The sequence below is a fragment of the Colletotrichum acutatum genome (genome assembly GCF_030867785.1).
Source record: "Colletotrichum acutatum strain CBS 112980 chromosome Unknown BDZ83scaffold_66, whole genome shotgun sequence".
NCBI classification, from domain to species: Eukaryota; Fungi; Ascomycota; class Sordariomycetes; order Glomerellales; family Glomerellaceae; genus Colletotrichum; species Colletotrichum acutatum.
In genome coordinates this window covers 61,807-79,627 of record NW_026849060.1, presented here as the reverse complement: position 1 = coordinate 79,627, position 17,821 = coordinate 61,807, and the positions used below count along the sequence as shown (strand labels likewise).

General features: G+C 54.6%; 6 protein-coding genes across 6 annotated transcripts; 2 read left to right on the top strand and 4 right to left on the bottom strand.

Moving 5' to 3' along the window:
* Positions 1-789: 789 nt before the first annotated feature.
* Positions 790-2,060, top strand: BDZ83DRAFT_581028 (family 10 glycosyl hydrolase; the record flags this gene model as incomplete). Its single annotated transcript, XM_060505414.1, has 3 exons — positions 790-1,302; positions 1,382-1,616; positions 1,762-2,060. 3 exons carry the CDS (start codon positions 790-792, stop codon positions 2,058-2,060), a joined length of 1,047 nt encoding a protein of 348 aa, XP_060363403.1.
* A 700-nt stretch (positions 2,061-2,760) lies between these two features.
* BDZ83DRAFT_580981 (general substrate transporter) lies at positions 2,761-4,530 on the bottom strand (the record flags this gene model as incomplete). Its single annotated transcript, XM_060505406.1, has 3 exons — positions 2,761-3,019; positions 3,073-4,242; positions 4,358-4,530. The coding sequence occupies 3 exons, from the start codon at positions 4,528-4,530 to the stop codon at positions 2,761-2,763; spliced, it is 1,602 nt and encodes a 533-aa protein (XP_060363402.1).
* Positions 4,531-7,082: 2,552 nt separating this feature from the next.
* Positions 7,083-8,779, top strand: BDZ83DRAFT_626432 (uncharacterized protein). The gene has a single exon (XM_060508561.1). It carries the CDS (start codon positions 7,193-7,195, stop codon positions 7,694-7,696), a length of 504 nt encoding a protein of 167 aa, XP_060363401.1. The 5' UTR covers positions 7,083-7,192; the 3' UTR covers positions 7,697-8,779.
* Positions 8,780-9,140: 361 nt separating this feature from the next.
* On the bottom strand, positions 9,141-9,922 carry BDZ83DRAFT_390688 (uncharacterized protein). The gene has a single exon (XM_060502788.1). It carries the CDS (start codon positions 9,726-9,728, stop codon positions 9,240-9,242), a length of 489 nt encoding a protein of 162 aa, XP_060363400.1. The 5' UTR covers positions 9,729-9,922; the 3' UTR covers positions 9,141-9,239.
* A 1,070-nt stretch (positions 9,923-10,992) lies between these two features.
* BDZ83DRAFT_581021 (uncharacterized protein) lies at positions 10,993-13,323 on the bottom strand (the record flags this gene model as incomplete). The annotated part of the gene is made up of 1 exon (XM_060505413.1): positions 10,993-13,323. One exon carries the CDS (start codon positions 13,321-13,323, stop codon positions 10,993-10,995), a length of 2,331 nt encoding a protein of 776 aa, XP_060363399.1.
* A 2,167-nt stretch (positions 13,324-15,490) lies between these two features.
* BDZ83DRAFT_653128 (uncharacterized protein) lies at positions 15,491-17,225 on the bottom strand (the record flags this gene model as incomplete). The annotated part of the gene is made up of 2 exons (XM_060510594.1): positions 15,491-16,624; positions 16,707-17,225. 2 exons carry the CDS (start codon positions 17,223-17,225, stop codon positions 15,491-15,493), a joined length of 1,653 nt encoding a protein of 550 aa, XP_060363398.1.
* Positions 17,226-17,821: the final 596 nt, after the last annotated feature.

The window sequence follows — 17,821 nt, the reverse complement described above, 5'->3', positions numbered from 1 at the left end:
GTGGGATGATTTGGAGAAAGCGAAAGAGAGAAAAGAGAGGCAGGGAAGCTCCCTGTGGCTAGTATAATTGGACCACCCGAAAGGACTGGAGATCTGCCATTGCAATTAAAGGCTATTTTCAACACGGCAAAGGCTATTATAGTAAAACCACTTAATCGTCGACACCAGGCACAGAGGGGTTCTCACGAAGGGAAGTTTGCCGCTTCGCGCCTCTTTTTTTTCCCCTTTGGAATGCGCGCGCAACCCGAGACAATAGAGTGGCGGCTCAAATTACGCAGCACGCAGTCTCCATACAGACATGTTGTTTTCTCTGCACCGGAGCTTACGTTGAATCTCCGACGGCAGGTTTCCCTCCTTTGCTGACCTGACTTGCGGCGGCGAATGCGAACCCCCAAATTGGAGGAAAAAAGTCTCCAAAAAACAAACTTCTTTGATGCGAAATTTCCCACCACCGCACGGGCGATTGGAGATGCGCCAATGTTTGCCAAGGGGGAGAGCGAGAAACGGGAGGCCCGGACTGCGAGCCTCCGTGCCGGACGGAAACTGAATAAGTTGGGCAGATGTCCCCATGCCGGGCGTGTCACACACAGGTAGGCGCTTTGCTTGAATGCTCTTCTCTTTCAAAGTGTTTACTTCTTCTCATTCATTCGTTCAGTCATTCATTCCTTTCGCCAGACACTCATTCTAAATCGTAACTACCTAACCCACAGACACTCATTGTAGAAATACACACACAAAACCGCGCCAGTTTGGATAAGGCAACAATAACCAAAAAACGAAGAAGACACAATGAAGTTCTCTCTCCCCCTCCTCCTAGCCCCCCTCGCCGTCCTCGGCCTCCCCACCGCCGACGACAACACGGCCTCTCACTCTCACTCTCACGCCGCCCGAGGCCACCACGCCGCCGCCCACCTCCTCACCCGCCAATCCCCCACCAGCATCGACAAGCTCTTCAAGGCAAAGGGCAAGCTCTACATTGGCGTCTCGGGCGACAATGGCATCATGCAGCAGGGCAAGACCGCCGCCGTCATCCAGCAGAATTTCGGGCAAGTGACGCCCGAGTACTCGATGAAGTGGGACGCCACCGAGCCGACGCGGGGCAACTTTGATTTCACCAACTCGGACTTCCTCGTCAACTTTGCGCAAAAGAATGGGAAGAGCATCAGAGGGCACACGTTGCTCTGGCACCAGGCGCTGCCGGCGTGGGTGTCTGCTATCAAGGATAAGGCGACCATGACCAAGGTGATTGAGACGCACGTCAAGACGATTGTGGGGAAGTACAAGGGCAAGATCAGGTCGTGGGTATGTTTTTGCCTTACAGTGAAACGGATCCCCTCCGTTTTCCTATCTCATGATTCGAAGGAATGCTGACAAGGCAAAGGACGTCGTAAACGAAGCCTTCAACGACAACGGCACAATCCGCAGCACGGCCTTCTCCAACGTCCTCGGCGAGGCCTACATCGGCGTCGCCTTCCGCGCCGCGCGCCTCGCGGATCCCGCGGCGAAGCTGTACATCAATGACTACAACCTTGACAACGCCGGCTGGGGCAAGGTCACGGCCATGGTGAACAAGGTGAACCAGTGGATCGGGCAGGGTATCCCCATTGACGGTATTGGTGAGTTGATCTCTTGTTACCTCCACCCCCTCAGCCCCATGGAGAAGCAGATAAAGATGCTCAAAGATGGAAGAGGATACATGAGAGATGGGAAATCAAATTATCGAGATGAAAACGAGGGCTGACTAACACCACCACCACACAGGCTCCCAAGCCCACCTGGCAGCAAACATGTCGGGGAACATCCAAGCCGCCCTCGAAGCCCTCGCCCGCTCCCGCGCCTCCGAGATCGCCATCACCGAGCTCGACATCCCCGGCGCGCCCCCCAATGACTACGCCACCGTCGTCGGCGCCTGCCTCAACGTGCCCAAGTGCAAGGGCGTCACCGTCTGGGGCGTCAGCGACAAGCAGTCGTGGATGGCCACCGCCAAGCCCCTGCTCTTTGACGAGAACTGGAACCCCAAGCCTGCGTATAACGCCATTGTTGCCAAGTTGCGCAAGTGAGGCAGCTGAGATGGAGAAGATGGACGGGACGGGGATTGAGTTCAACTGTGACTTTGGCATCGCATACAATGAACACTTTTTGAACCTGATACATAAGACGGGATCGGGCTTGTCAGATACTTGCGAGGCGTCGTGGAGCTGCGCTCCGTTACGCTCAGCCTTCTTCTCATCTGTTGAACCAACTTGACTTGGTTTCATTGATATCCTAGCATCTGGTACTCATTGGTTAAGGCCGGTAAGACGGAAAGGAGGCAGACATACATTGGCTCTCAGCCCTCGCCCTTTAGACCTAGAAGAGGGCAAGCCACAGAGACATAACTTCAATGCATAAACAACTTCTTGACATCGTTCAATGAGTATGACAAGGACATGTGAAGTACATGTCCATAATACCTAAACTTTCTCACGACCATTCAACCGAGTAAGCGAATCAATCCTCTTGCGTCAGATCAGTAATGTAGACATGTATCACTTGTGTGCACCAAAGTCTTTTGAATGTTGATCAATTAAATAATTCTCATTCCTCATGAACGAATTCTTTTAAGAATACAAGATGCCACCCAACGCCGTCGCAATGAATTTTGTATGATACAGGTCTTTTCTCTCTGGCCCAGGAAGCCAAGGGGAACAGAATGTAATGTGTATGTTTGCGGTGTTTCCAATGCACAAGACATTTCAAACACCAAAGCAATCAATGCGCTTAGGCAGTGGCATTGACCTTCTCCTCCTCACTGGCGGACTCGTGGTGGTGCTTGTGCTCCTCGCCGCGCCACTTCGCAGAGGTGATGGGGTTGACGTGCTGGACGTACATGGTGTCAATCTCCTCAAGGGTGCGGTCCTTGGACTCGATGACGAAGAGGAAGACAATGACAGCCAGGGCAGCACAGCAGCCAGCGAACACGAGACCGTAGAGGTAGTCAATGGCATCGGTGATGTAGCGGGTGAAGAAGGACATGAGGCTGAGAAAGAGTTAGTTGGATGTTTCGCGCGGTTGAAAGTCAGGGGTACATACAAGTTCCAGAGCCAGTTAGAGGCGGTGGCAAGAGCCATGGCGGGAGCACGGTAGCGAGCAGGGTACAGCTCAGCGACGACAGCCCAGACAAGAGGGCCCCAGGTCGTAGCGAAACCGGCAATGAAGAGGCAAGAGAAGGCAACGAGAACGGCGCCGGCCTGGGGGGTGTTGGAGGGGGTGACAGTGTCGAGGGCGAAATGACCGACAAAAGCGTAGACGAAGAAGCACATCATCATCCACAGAGCACCGACAATGAGAGCAATGCGGCGACCGGACTTCTTGACGACAACCAGACCGCCAAAGGTGCAAGCGACGTTGACGGATCCGAGAATGAGCTGGGTGACGTAGCTGTCGCTGAGACCGGTAGCGGAGAAGACGGTGGTTCCGAAGTAGAAGAAGAAGTTGGCGCCGGTGAGCTGCTGACCGGCCTGAAGCACAATTCCGAGAATGGTACGGTAGAACATACGGGGGCCGGTGAAGATCTCCCAGATGCTGGTGTCGGCGCCAGCAGACTCCTCGGCGACCTTGGCGCGGATCTCATCGATCTGGAGGTTGACAGAGGCGGCGTTGGGCTCAACTCCGGCAAGCTTGGCGATGTTGCGGCGAGCCTCGTCCTCGCGACCCTGGCGGAAGGCGTAACGGGGAGACTCGGGAAGGAGGAGGATACCGGCACCGAGAATGAGGGCCCAGGCGAAGCCGAGACCGTTGGGGATGCGCCAGGAGGCAGAGCCGGCCTTGTTGTGGGTCGCGAAGTTGACAATCTCGGCGAGCCAGATGCCGAGAGTGATGAAGAGCTGGTAGGTGGAGACAATGACACCGCGGATGATGGCGGGGCAAGACTCGGACTGGTACATGGGAACGACGACGGAGAGGGCACCGATACCGACGCCGTTAACGAGGCGGCCAATGGCGAACTGGTACCACTTGGTGGTAGAGGAGATCTCGATGATGATACCAATGCAGGAGAAGAAGGCGAAGAGCGAGATGGTCATGCGACGGCCGAGAGTGTCGGCGAGCTTGCCGGCAGTGAGAGCACCGACGAGACAGCCGATACACAAGAGACCGACGATGGTACCCTGGCGAGCAGCGCTGAAGACGTAGGTGCCATCCTGGGGCTCACCGAAGCGCTGCATAAAGTCTTCCATCAGGAAGAAACCGGAAATCTGACCACTGTGAGGAACAAAGGGTCAGCAAACGGAATGGCCGGCGAGACATGTAGGTCTCAGATGGAGGAGGGCGGGGCGGAGAGGTGGCCCCCCCCCCCCGGGGGTGAAGTAAGACATACCTGACATAACCGAACATGAAACCACCGATACTGGCAACGAGACCGAGGAAAGCAGCGGCGAAGGTAATCTTCTGCTCAGCCGTGATATCGGAGCTGGAATCCGAGGTGGGAGCGTCGGCTTCCGTCCGATCCTTATGCTCTACGCCCTTGCCACCGAGCTTGGGGAACTGCATGATGGGCGATGCTGACGATGTGCGTTGATTTGGGGATGGATATGTGGGGGTGGGTTTGGTGTTCTCGATCCAGGGGAGGATGTAGAGGCGGGAGGAATAAGTCTGTTGGTTCCGAGGGTGATGATGTCTCTGGGTGAGAACGAGATTGTTGGTGTTGTTGGTGTTGTTGAGTGTTTGCTTCAAGAAGGAGGAGGAGGGAGGAAGGAAGGAAGGAAGGAAGGAAGGTATTATACCTGCCTTGAGCGGTTGAAGTGTGGAGAGGACAAGGTAGTTGAGATAAAACTCTGATTAGTCTGGAGAAGTGTGGGATGGGAAGGAGGAAAGGGGGCCAGGAGTAGACGATGGGGGAAGGAGAGGATTCTTTTTGTATTAGAGGAAAGAGGTCAGGAGACGAGCAGGTCCTTCCACAATTCCATTAGGTACGGAGTAGTCTGGGTTGACTGGGAAGGTACGACGGGACTGGGGACTGCCCGGGGATTGGGTCTCGCGACCACGGCTCCGGGTTGAGACGTACCTACTTTCCGGTTCGTACCTTTCTCACTTTACCTTACTTCCTACCCAAGTTACTTACTTTACCTAGTACTTACTAAGGTGAAGTAAGGTACCTTGCATGGCATGGCATGGCGGAAAGCACGACGGAAGGCGCGAAGAAGGGAAGGATGGAAGCAAGCAAGGAAGGAATGAGCAGATGCTCACCCCGTTCTCACCCATTGGGAACCCATTTCACTCCCCGTATATCCCCGTATGCCTCCGCATGCGTTTCCACACTTTGACTGATGGAAAGGTGCTTTTCATGCCTCATGATCACGTCTCTGACCAAGCAGGGCAGCCGGGGTGGGCATGGGCATCTTGGTTTGCTTGCTAAACAACGAAAAATCAAAACGAAAGGAAAGGAAGAAAACGATACCCACATTGCTGGTACTGGCTAACCCACACTCCCACACACTCCCACAGTCCACAACAACATGCATCAAACGGACAAGTCGGGGGCCCGTGGGCGAACCAAGAAAAGTGCGGGCAGCAACGTACGTGTGTGGGCTGGACTGTGGGATAATGGCGGGTGAAGGCCGGGTGAAGAAAGACGTGGTGGTGGTGGTTCTAGCCCAGATCTCGCGGGCGGAGAGTCGCGAACGAGAATACCGTGACCGTGGTGACATGTCGGACCAGGGTGACTTTGAAAATTGAAGGTTGTGGTCGTAGTGAGAGGGCCTGGGAGGAACCTCTGGAACCTCTTGGGACGGTGGGACCGCCGCTGATGGGCCGGATGGCCATAGCTCTCGCCGTGTCGCGAGCCTCACGAGTGACGTTGGTGGTACATTGCGCCGAGTACCTCCGGCCGATGCAGCTGAGGTTTAAGCAACCACCGTGGCACCGTTCAGCACCCGGCACCGTCAAGGAAATGGATGATGGATCTGGTGTGCACGGTGTACTAGGTACGGTAGGCAAGGGAAGGGGTGTGTCCCATGAGCTGATAATTGACGTCGAGTCTCATTGCAATTATTCGGTCCAATGCTCGGCCACTAAGAGGAGTCGGCCTAAAGATGAGGCTCCCCGGTGTGAGCGAGCACTGAGCACTGAGCAGTACGCAAAGCGGTGGTCAAGCAACAGGGACCGCAGACCAGACTCTCAAAAAGGCCGAGACGACGGCGTGTGCGGCAGGGTCACCACAATTATTCGACGTGATAGCTGGAACTCGCCGAATGGATCTGGCTTCCCTGGTCCAGGATCTGTATCTATTCGTGCTTGCAGGAAGAGGCAGGGCGACAAATCCAGAAAGCAGTCAAGGCCCAGATTGGACGGGCCACAATTACACTAATCGGACCCTTTATCCTTGGCGTGCTGCTGGAATCTGTCTAGTGCGGAATAGCACGAGATGATCCGCCCGCTGTCCAGGTCGTTTGGTCGTTACCTTATGGTCCAGCGTGGTGGAGATCCCGAAGCCTCCGATTGACGTCAGGGTCAGGATGCACCGATGCAGGTCCCGTCCTGTATGCTGCCACCATACCACCGTGCCACCGCACCACGGAATTGTGAAAGGCACCTAACCTTGATCATCTACTGCGTATGTGCCATGCCATGGAGGGACGGGAGTCTGATTGATTGATTGATTGATTGATTGATTGAATGACAGTGACGATGGCCTGGCGGCTGGCCTTGCTTGGTCTACGGTCTACCTAGTTACATTGTAGCATTGCTAGCATCGCTAACAGGATATGCTGCACGGCTGACTGATGGACTGACAAACTCAAAGCTTAACGTGCAGGTTTGTCATACACAAGTACGGGAGAGAGAGTCAGGTTCCCTGCCCTCTGATTGAACCATTCCGTTTCTTCGAGAAAAGATCGCTGGAGCCCTGGAGCCATAACACTCTCACATCATAACATCAGACGATACAGCTGTTCGTCCACGTATGCGTAGACGCGGAAAGAAACCGACCTGGTAAACAGGGACATGCATAGTAATGAAGACAAGATGAAGAGGGAAAAAAGAGAAGAGAACCACTGAGGGGGAAAAAAAAAAAAAAAAAAAAAAAAAAGAGGGAATCCATATTTGGGGCCCAAGACTCAAGTACCGTGCCGTCGCCGCATCTTTCTTCCCAGGTACGTACCTTACTTTGCGGTAAGGGAGATCTCCACCGCACGGGCGGCATCTGCCATCTGGCATGCCATGGCCTGTCACTGGGATTCTGGGAATATCATGGATTTTGTCGTTTTTCAAGAGTTGCACCGCGCATACTCCGAATAGGTATCATCACTCCACAGACCTGGATTTACCAAGACATGCAAACTTTGGCCATACCATCGAATCATTCCATCATGAAAACACCCCGAGCTACGCATCACATCGTCTGGTCAAGACTTCATTCCCCGGACCGACAGCTGCACCACGTACCCTACTAAACCACGAGACTCTCATCCGTCACCACAATGGCACAAAGGACTGCAAAGACTGCGAAAAAACCATAACGCAGCCGCATGGCATCGCATGGCATCTTGGCCCACGCAAGGTCCGAATAGACAGTGACCCCTGTACCCCTGCCCCATCCACCTTGCCCTTTCTCTTCCCAGTTCATAGGTACTCTTCTTCTTGTTTTCCAACTGGCATTTACTGCGTAGAAAAAATGTTATCTCCTTCCCTGTCCGCTGACGGGACCCCCACCCCCTGAACCCTGTTGGTCCTCTTCGGCCCGGCAAGCAGATGCCGCCGCAACACGCCCCTACTAGGCTGCCTTAGCTCGCAGATACGCCCGGACACCTTGTATCCGTATCTGTCCCTCGCTCTGTGGCTTGCTCCCGTTGCTCTTTAGCGCGCCCGGTTCCTGATAACCGCTGACCGTCTACTAGGTATGCATACCGTTGGCGCCACTGTTGGCCAACGTTCAACGGGGGCAGAGCCTCGGAGGATGAGAGAGGAAGTTGGAGCGAGAGAGACTCGTGACTGCTCGAATAGAAGTACGAGTAGCATGAGAGCTATTGAGGGCTACGGATGCGGCTCACAGCTCGACAAGCCTCGTCCCTTGAGCCAGATCATTATACAACCCACCTAGAACCTCAACGGACCCGTTCACCGTTCCGGCATCCCCTTGGTCTGGTCCACGACGGGGAGTCGTGGAGTCTACCTTCTACCGAGAGAAATAAGAGAACCAGAAAAGCACCGAGACTCGGCCACGACTCCACGATTACCGCGAGAGCACGCCGAGTATTGCTATTGAGACCCATCCTAAGCCAACTACGAAGCTATGCGAAACAGCGACGAAATGTGCTGCCGGTCAAATGCCAACCACTACCTACTGCGTACACGGCCTGGGCATTGATGATATGTGGGAACTCCTCGAGGCCCGGAGGCCCAGAGTGAGGGAAAAGGGGGGGAGCATGATGGAGTACTGTGGTAAGAGTCTTCTCGTCTCTTTTACACGCGAGAGGAAAAGGGCCGACAAGTGAGGAACTCGCAACGACACGAGACCATGGAAATTTGCTTCACGATTGAATGAGAAGTGGGCATGAGGAGCTACGGAGTGGTGAAAGAGGATATTCTACAGAAATTTGAGCACGACGTCAACATCACGGAAGCAAATGAGTTACTACTGGTTGTGAAACTCATGATGGATGAGTTTTAAGAATCTATCGTGAAGGGCCTCACCAGCTAATCTAGCAAGGTCAAGCCACCTCACCCAAAGGGTTACCTCAAGGACTGTGGTTCAGGCTCAAACTTCACCACGTTGCCACGTAAATGATAAACACTCCATGGAAGCTGTGGCTCAAATTGGATCTCAAGGCACTAACTCGGATCTTTTCTGAGAAAAGGTGGCCCATTGCGCGCGCAAATTCTCGCCTCACCTCGGCCGTACGCCTTGAATGCGGATCTGCCCAGGGGGAGGGGGTGTGCCGTGTGAGACTATGAGTGTCTTTCATCGCGGCGGACCCCTCCGCCCCATCAACTATCCGTAAAACTACCATAAGGACCCGAAGTGCGGCCACGCCGCTGCGGTCGGTCCCTGAGGGACCCCGCTTTTCCTCCGGTGGTCTGATCGGATGTTTTCCGTGAGCTCGACGTTCAACTTTTGCAGGTTCTCACACGGTAGCTGAAGGTGAAGTCGAAGGTTGAAGCTCGTCTTTCCCGTTTTGTGCTTTCCGCCCTCAGCCTCTCAAGTATTTCGTACCTCTTCCCCTGATCAATTACCGTCTACCTGTTGCGAACGAGACCATCCGTCACGCGGATTTCCTCGGATTTGGGTGTTCAATGACAATCGCCATGCTTGATGCTGCTATCGCCGACGCCGATACTAATACCAGTGCTTTCCCAACTGCAAAAGCCACCTGTAACACTCTTCCATACGTATTGCCTCCCCGAAACGCCCGGGATGATCGCCTCCAGATGTTTCTTCGATCTCTCGGCGTTTGCTGATCTACCTCCTTCCAGGTCAAGGTGTTTGTACGTTCTGGCTCGGCCAAAATTCGACACCGATCCGACAAGCACCGTTTGCAGACTCCCGTCGCGCGCCGATTTGCTCCGCGACGGAACAATGACGCCACAACTTTTTTTTTTGTGTAGAAAGAGGATTCCGCACGCGCGCGTCGCGCGGAACTTGCTCCGGAGTACCGCTTATGTGAAGCCATCGTGACAATGACATCTGGCAACGCGCGAGGGGGAAAGAAAAAAAACACTCCACACGGGACGGCCGTGATACAGAAACGCATGCAGTGCCTGTCTTTTGACACCCCATTCTTCTTTCCCCAGATATCGGAAGATTCACACACGTTGAATCATTCTAGAAATTCTATGCGTCGCCTCCCCCGGATGACGTCGCGTCTTGGGCTCCGGGTGCGTGGGTGTCACACTCTTTTTGTTGTCCCACTGCCCCGAAACTCGCCATTTGAGTAGGTGCACGACTCTGTCATCACAGCTTCATCGGGTTCTCCAGTACACGTGTATGCCGTACAGCGCTGCAAAAGCAAGCGTGAGATTCTGTCATTCCCCGGTTGACACGCACGTACTCCGTATATGGGGAACAAGGTCCTCTCCCATCCCGCTGGGTTCCCCTGTTTTCGGGCGAGAACCGATACCCTTCATTCCGCGAGTTTACCTTATCGACCGTGCTTCCCAAGAAAGCCTGATGCTGTCACGATAACAAGGTGGATAGGCGCACTTTGTCTACAGACACCTCGTCCCTCGCCACGGAACGTCACAGCCCTACGGTGGCGGCGACAGCGGCACCGACAAAAAAAAAAAAAAGGTGGACAGATCCGTGATGTCCGGAGATAAACCCGGCCTTCTGCTGATGGCCGCCCATCGCCTAGGCGCGAAATGAATTCCCTGTTGCGAGATAGCTGCGGTAGCTGATTCATGAGTAGTCGTCCCATGACGACATTCCACCCAGGCCGAGGAACAAACAGGCATGAGTGAAAAAAAAAATTCAAACCTCGTTATCGTTTGGGTGGCTCGACTGGCCACCAAACGAGTCATGACCAATGACGTAAATTCCTCACGACAAGCTACTCAACTGACGATTCTGTAAAGTACAACGGAACGTGGGAATTTGACAACTGAGAAAAAAATGGCTTCAACACAACTTGTTTAAGACCATTCGATGATGATGGAGTTTGCAGCTACTAAGCTATGTATAATTCCCATCCTTGAACAATCGATATCCACTCCGAAAAACAACCCTCGTAACACATGCTATGTGACCTGATCTAGACCTGCTTTGCCCATGCTGCGACCTGCCCGTGCTTGTGGCCCAGAACACTGACCGCCCTGATACCATTTTGTGCGGCACTGTGGCCACTAGACCTTATCCATCAATAACTTTTTCCCAAGTCCAGATCGTACCTCAGCCTCGCGGGGTATCATTACGCACACCACACTACTCCCATGACTTGAGAAGCTGTGAAACTTGTACTACATACTGATTCCACATCAATTACAGCGTGAAATCGCGGCCTAAGCTGCCCGCTAGGTGGCTCAGTCTCTTAGTCTGTTTGCTTTCTTCCGACCCTTAGACCCCGTGGGAGCTGTCGAGGGCGGGGCGGGAGCCGGTGACATGTCTTCGTCGTTTTCGTCGCTGACTGGTGCCGGCAAGCCTGGCGGCTCGGGGCCTCCAGTCTTCCTGGCCCAATCGCCCACCCGCCTGTCCGCTTTTCTGCTCTTAACAGATGCGGGTGCTGTGGAAGGCGGGACGCGAATCGGTGGCATATCTTCATCGACATCGCTGTTCTGCACCGACTCCGGTTGCAGTGATGCCGCTGTTCGAAGTCTGATCCCGGAAGAGATACGCCTCTTGGCCTTTTCTCTCTTCTCTTTGAGGCGGTCGGGGATCTTCTCGGCCGCATATTGTGCGGCAACTGGCTCTGGTGAACTACCATCATTCTCCATAGAACGTTGTCTAGAGGAAGTGCCGCCAGAAAGCCTGACGCGTTTCTTAGCCGGGCTGGGTCTGGCGTCTTCCGCCTCGACGGGGAGAAGTCTGGAAAGGCCGGCAGGTTGGAGAGATGGAGACGCAGAGAGAGCATTCGATGTAGAATCCGTCAAGAGTCGATTCGATTGGGCTGATGACTGCCGTGTAGACGGAGAATCACCTTCTGTCAGCCGGGTCTCGTCTTCCTCGTCGGCTTCAGAGATGGCGTCGTCATCACCTTCGTTGTTGTTCTCGTCGTTGGAAGCGTCGTCGCTATCAACCACAAGTTCAGCGCTGCGTGGCTCATTTTTCAGGCTCTTTCGACGACTGGTTTTCTTGGGAGGATCAACAACAGCCATCTCGGTCTCGGTATCATAGTCGGTATCCCCTCCGCCGAGAATTTTGGCACCCCGGGGGGCGCTGGCCTTGGCATCCTCCAGCAACCAACGAGCGCAGTCTCTAACTGACTTTTCCTTTTGATCTGGGACACGCTGCCTTAGACGATACCATAACAAATGGAGAGTCTTCTTAGGCCACTTCCTGCGGAATTCCAAGTCGGCAAGCTTCGTCCACTGAATCAATCGATCGCGACCGGCGCCTCCTGCCAGAATAGCCCGAACCATTTTGTGTTTATCTTCGGGCGGCATTTCTTGGATCTGCTTGCGGGCCTTTTCCAAAGTCCAGGTGACCTTGGAAGCGGGACGCGAAGACCTCAGAACTTCGCTGGGCGTAAGTTCCACGTTGAGGGTCTTGAACTTTCTCATGCACTGCAGGCGAGTGCGCTTGCGGCCCATAAGCTCACTGATCGTCTGCCAGTTGATCATGGGTTCGTAAGGCTGTTGAATCTTCGAAGGTGACCGGTCCGTCCGTCTAAGCAAGGTGATGACGTGCTGGACCAATTCCTTTTCTTCCTCTTCGGTCCAATAATTGCGGCCTTCCGTGCGGCCACAGATGACATAGTTCCGGTAACGGTCGCGAACATCCTTCTCATGGCGACCCAACTCTTCCGCAATCTTGATCCAGCAATTGCCATGTTTGGCGTACAGCATCGCTAGCTTAACATCCTCCTTGGCAGTCCATCCTCCGCCGCGGGCTTTGAAGTTGTGGAAGTTCTGGCGAGCAACATCGATAGTTTTCTGGCGGCGCCGATCAGGAAGAGCGGCACAAATGTAATTCCACAGGTGGAGAAATTTATCGCTGTCATATGGGATAGCCGTTTTGGATAGCTTACTACGCTGCTTCATCTGGATGAGATTGTTCATCTCCTCTTGTGACAGGTCGTTCTCTTCTCGATATTTCTCGACAACTTCTCTGAGCTTGCGCATCTCTTCATGGGAGAATTGGCCGGTGATGAACTCGGGTGGTCCCTGAGGTGCCCCCTTGGGCTGTGCAGCCTTCTTTGGCGTTTTCGCCTTTGCAGGCTTGGGAGTGGCGGTTGCGGGAGCGCGAGAAGCGGCTGTCTGTTTGGGTTTCTTGAGCTTCATCTGAGGCTTTGCGGTCTTAATTGATGTTGGCTTCTTGACTGGAACCTCTTCAGTTTCGGCCTCCTGATCCTCGTCGTCCTCTTGGATCTCAGGAGCCGCACTTTTTTCCACCTCGAGATACTCTGGTGTCTCTTGAACCGATGTTGACTTTTCGAAGAAATCGGGCTTTGAGCGCTGCTTCTTGGATGCCGTGGAGCGGGTAGACTTCTGAGCAGAACTAGGCAAGTTGCCGACATCAAAGGGCTGTTCTTCGTCTGGCTGGGCATTGCGACGTCGAGTAGCTCGAGGCGTCATGGCGTTCTTCTCGGCAGCTGCATCCTTCTTGGAATAAGTGGTGAGCTTTTTAGCTGAGCCTCGGAGTGCATCGCGGAAAGTTTTGATTGGCAGTTGAGGGGTTGGGAGGGCCTCCTCCATGTCTTCGCTATGTGTACTTGTCGGGCTTTCTCTCGGGGCTTGAGATGACGGGGGGAGACCATCGGACAGGGATCCGTGACCAGACTGTGCGTCGTCGTCATCCTCGGCGAGTGGTCCTGGCGACGAGGGCTGGTTCGCAGTTTCGTCCAAACCCATGTCTTGGTCACTATCAACGCTGTCCCGATCGAATGTGTCATCTTCAGGTTGTCCGACGATTGGCGAGGTCCGCTGAGCAGCCTCCGCCGAATCCTCCTCCTCTGAGGCGGTCGCCACGTCCTCCTCCATTGCGTCGTCCGTGGACTCCACGGCCTTTGCCGTATCATGTGGTTGAGCTGCAGCCTCTTTGGCAAGACTCTGTCTCAAGAGGGAAATCTGAGATCCCCGTGACATGCTCCTGCGCCTCTGCGCCGCAACACTGGGTGAAGACGCCGGTCCATTCTGGCCATCGTCGGACTCGTTGTCATCTGGACTCGGCAACACAGGTGTGCCGGAAGGTTGTGTGAAGAACGGCCCGGGGACGCCGAGGAGTTGCGACTGCTGTGACTCGTATTTGATCTCGAGGGGATCGGCCTCGGAGGCAGGGCTGTGAACGATAGGTTGGGCGATGCTGGTGTCCTCGGGCGACTCAGGCACAACATCCTCGGGCTCGGCGTCCTCCATGTCGACATCTTCGAGAGAACGACGCGTCTTCTTCTTCTTCTTCTTCCTCTTTTTCCGGTCCGACGAGTGCGACGCGCCTAGCGCACTTGGATCATCCGGTTCCCGCTTGCGCTTTCTGATCACCTGAGGTGAAGAGGAAACATCGTCGTCGGCCACAATTGCGTCGCTGGAAGGTCCAATTTGGCCACTGAAGATGGAAGATGAGGGGCCTGCATCCGAGTGTTCTGGGTCTGTTGCCTTGCTCTTGCCCTTCTTGCTGCGATCCTTCTTGTCCTTCTTGGACTTTTTGGACTTGCGTTTCTTCACGCTATGGTCCTCGTCGGAAGGATACGCGGTATCCGCAGCACCTCCTCCGTCGTTCGCTTGGGTCGAGAAAGGGACCATGGAGGAGAACGGGTCGACATAGTCGTTAAATGCGTCGAGACCGGTCTCGTCCTCGTCCGCCATTCTGCCCAACAGTCTATCGTCAATTCCGTCGGGATACTCGGCCGGCGCAGTTGAAGCGAATATCCGATCTTCGCTGTCGTCGCGGGCTGGTCTGGTAGGTCCAGGTGAAGAGTTCTTGGTGGGCGTGTATCGATTGAAGATTCTCGAGATGGAGTTGAACATGGTGAAATTTCCACCAGGGCGACCGGCGGCGCGGGGACGCAGAATAATTGGGAAGGGACGACTGGCGGGAGGGGCCGAGAAGGGTCGTCGCAAGGAAAGTGCGCTGGGGAGCTTCCCTCTAGGAGAAGGTGCTTGCTCCTTCCAGGTCGGTGCCTTCCGCGGCCAAGATAAGGTCGCGTACGAGGTGCCGTTGACGAAGTAAAAAAAAACGCGAGTGGAAGGTGGGACCCACAATTGCGGTAGGATGGCGGCGATGTGGGAGGAAGGAACACGGTCCACTGACCAGAAGCTTGGGCCGCCCCCGTCTCGCTCCCGCCTTTGGTGCCCTCGTACCTTCAGGGTCGGTACCAGTAAGGTAAGGTAAGGTACTCAAGGTTGCATCATCACGAATCGAAGGTATTTAAGGATTGACGCAATTGCAGAATTTCAACCCCGCGGCTTTCTCAGCTTCCATTCCATTGTCTTTAAATACAAAGACTGGGGTTACACAGCGCGCGAGTTGAAGACGCAGAACGATTTACACATGTCATTTCTTCCATGACAAGCTACCTGGAAGTTGCCCATTTTCTTGGTCATTTTTCAAGTCGCTCCTGCGCTCAATGCGATCAGACCTGTTCAATCACCAATTGGGATTGGGATGATGTCTCACTACACGCTCATGACACTCACCCCAACCCTCGCAGTTAAGATCTGGTATAATATTTCAGACCTCATTCCTTTCTATATCACGAGGAGCGACGATTAGTTGACGTTTATTTTCCATCATCAATTTGTCCTAATTCAGATCTCATTAAATCATCATCCGGCTAATGCTCCCGTCACGATCTATTTTCTCTCTTATACTTTCTCATCCGACTCTTCATATGTATCCTCTTTCCTCATCCATCGCGCAGCTCATCTATGCCGTCCGCTTCTCCGTAATAGCCTCACCAACCGGACTCTCACCCACAAATCCAAGATTCTTTCCTCCAAATTCAAACACCTTGCGGCCTCTAACCCACGTCTCCTTCACCCGACCAGCAAACTCATGGCCCTCCCACGGTGAGCAGCGGTTCTTCCACCGCATATCCCCAGACCTGAGTGTCCAGGCGTCCGCGTCGTCAAACACGCAGACATCAGCATCCATACCAACCTTGAGCGCGCCCTTGCGGTGCGAAAGGCCAACCTGCTTCGCCGTAGACTGGCTGCAGAACTGCACAATATCGATAATCGACGGCGCCGCCCCCTCGCCCTCGGCAGCGATGCGCGCCACCGCTTCGGAGTAGACGATGGGCAGACCCAGACCCACGGATGAAATGCCGCCCCACGCGGCGAAGAAGTCGCCCCGCGAGCTCGCGTCCGCCACGGCGACCGCCGCGTCCTCCAACGTCTTCTCCGCGAGGATCTTGTCCATGCTCTCGCCCGGGATCGTCATGTCGATACCGGAATCCGAGTGGTGCATGTTGGGGGAGTGGCTTTCGGGCGGGGTGCGAGTCTCGAGGTGGCTCGGGAGGAGCTTCAGCTGCGGCGTACACGGCGAGTGGTCCGAGACGATGGTCTTGATGCATGAGTCCTTTGCCACGAGCTCCTCCCAGAGGCCGTCGCGGTTGGATCGCTCACGGATGGGAGGGCAGCACTTGTGGCGGGTGTCGCCGTCGGCAATGTCCTCCGATGCGAAGCCAAGGTAGTGGAAGCATGTCTCGGCCGTGATATTGATGCCCTTTGCTCTGGCTTCCCTGAGTAGGGGAATGGCTTGTGTAGCTGAGAGGTGGACAATGTGGAGGTGGAGGTCCGGCGCGAGGTGGGCTAGGGACAGGATCTCCTCGACGGCGTACGTCTCGAACGAAGGCGGGCGGGACTCGAGGAAGGTCTTGTATGAGTTGAGCTCGCCGGTGGGAGCCAGCGGCGGCTCGGACTGCTGGACCGCGTCGCCTACCGAGTCGGAGATGGGTGGGATCATCTCGGCGTGGAACATGAGCGTCGTGGATGTGCCGTTGAGCTTTTCCATGGCGAGGGCCACGTCTTGCGATGAGACTGCTGGGAATTCATCAACCTAGTTGGGAGGCACGTTGTCAGCTCAAATTCTCTCGAAGGGCGAATCCGCCAGCACCGTCACGATGCGGGATACTACTCACTCCAGATTCGATCAAGAACCCCTTGAAGCCTCTGACACCAGCCTCAACAAGCGGCAGCAGATCATCAGCATTTCCGGGAATCACGCCGCCATAGAAACCAACATCGACCCAGCACTGTCCTTTACTCGCAGCAAGCTTCTCCTTGAACCCAGCCACCGTCGTGGTGGGCGGAATGGCGTTGAGAGGCATGTCGACGACCGTCGTCACACCGCCAGAGGCAGCGGCCCGCGTACCGGTCCAGAACCCCTCCCATTCCGTGCGGCCGGGCTCGTTAAGGTGAACATGGGCATCTACGAGACCGGGCAGCAGGAGCTTTGAGCCGTAGTTGATGTATTCGGTGGAGGCCGGGAAGGAGGTCTTTGGCAGGACTGCCGGGACGATATTGACGATCTTTCCGGTGGCGGGCGAGACTGTTATCGTTGCGGGTGTGAGGACGAGATTATCTTGTTCAAAGGTGAGAACAGCCCGCGTCGAGACGAGGACCACGAGGGGTGTGGTGGTGTCTTGAGAGGCCGTCATGATGAAGAGTGATGGAGGGGTTGTTTGTGATAAGCTTATCTTGGAAGCTTGGGGAGGTCCGATAAGGGAAATGCCGCGGTATCTGAAGAGCTCTCCCCGCGGTGGACGTTCTTGGATAGCTTGCTGTTGCGTCTGGAGAAGAGCGAAGCTTATCTTGATCGCGGGGTGGCGGGGTGATGAGAGAGATAAGATATGGCCGGTGTGGCTTTCAAGGGTTTGAAGGTATGTAAGATGTTTGGGTAGTCTTTTATGAGGACCAACTAAACACTCAAGTAAAAGTGAGTGGTTTTGTGAAGTGGTGTGAATTACTATGAGTCCCAAGAAAGGCGATGTGGTGATAATTCAAGGAGAATTTGAGTAGAGAAAAGAAGAGAGAAGAGAAGAAGGGGAAAAAGAAGAAGAGCAATTCCCCCGTCCGAATCTCACTCAGAGGAAAGCCGTTCGTGGCTCGATCCACGGCCCACCCCGAAAGTCCAGACGTGATTAGGACGGGTCCCCTTCCATTCGTTCTTCTGGGCTTCCATTTCCAGTCGTTCTCTCCGATAAGATAACGTTCTCTGAGGTGACAGGAAGAACATCTGACAAAGGGGAAACAC

What these genes read in the sequence shown, in the direction of transcription:
- BDZ83DRAFT_626432 (XM_060508561.1), top strand. Translation starts at nt 7,193, where the DNA reads ATGCCATGGCCTGTCACTGGGATTCTGGGAATATCATGGATTTTGTCG.
- BDZ83DRAFT_390688 (XM_060502788.1), bottom strand. Translation starts at nt 9,728, where the DNA reads ATGCGTTTCTGTATCACGGCCGTCCCGTGTGGAGTGTTTTTTTTCTTT.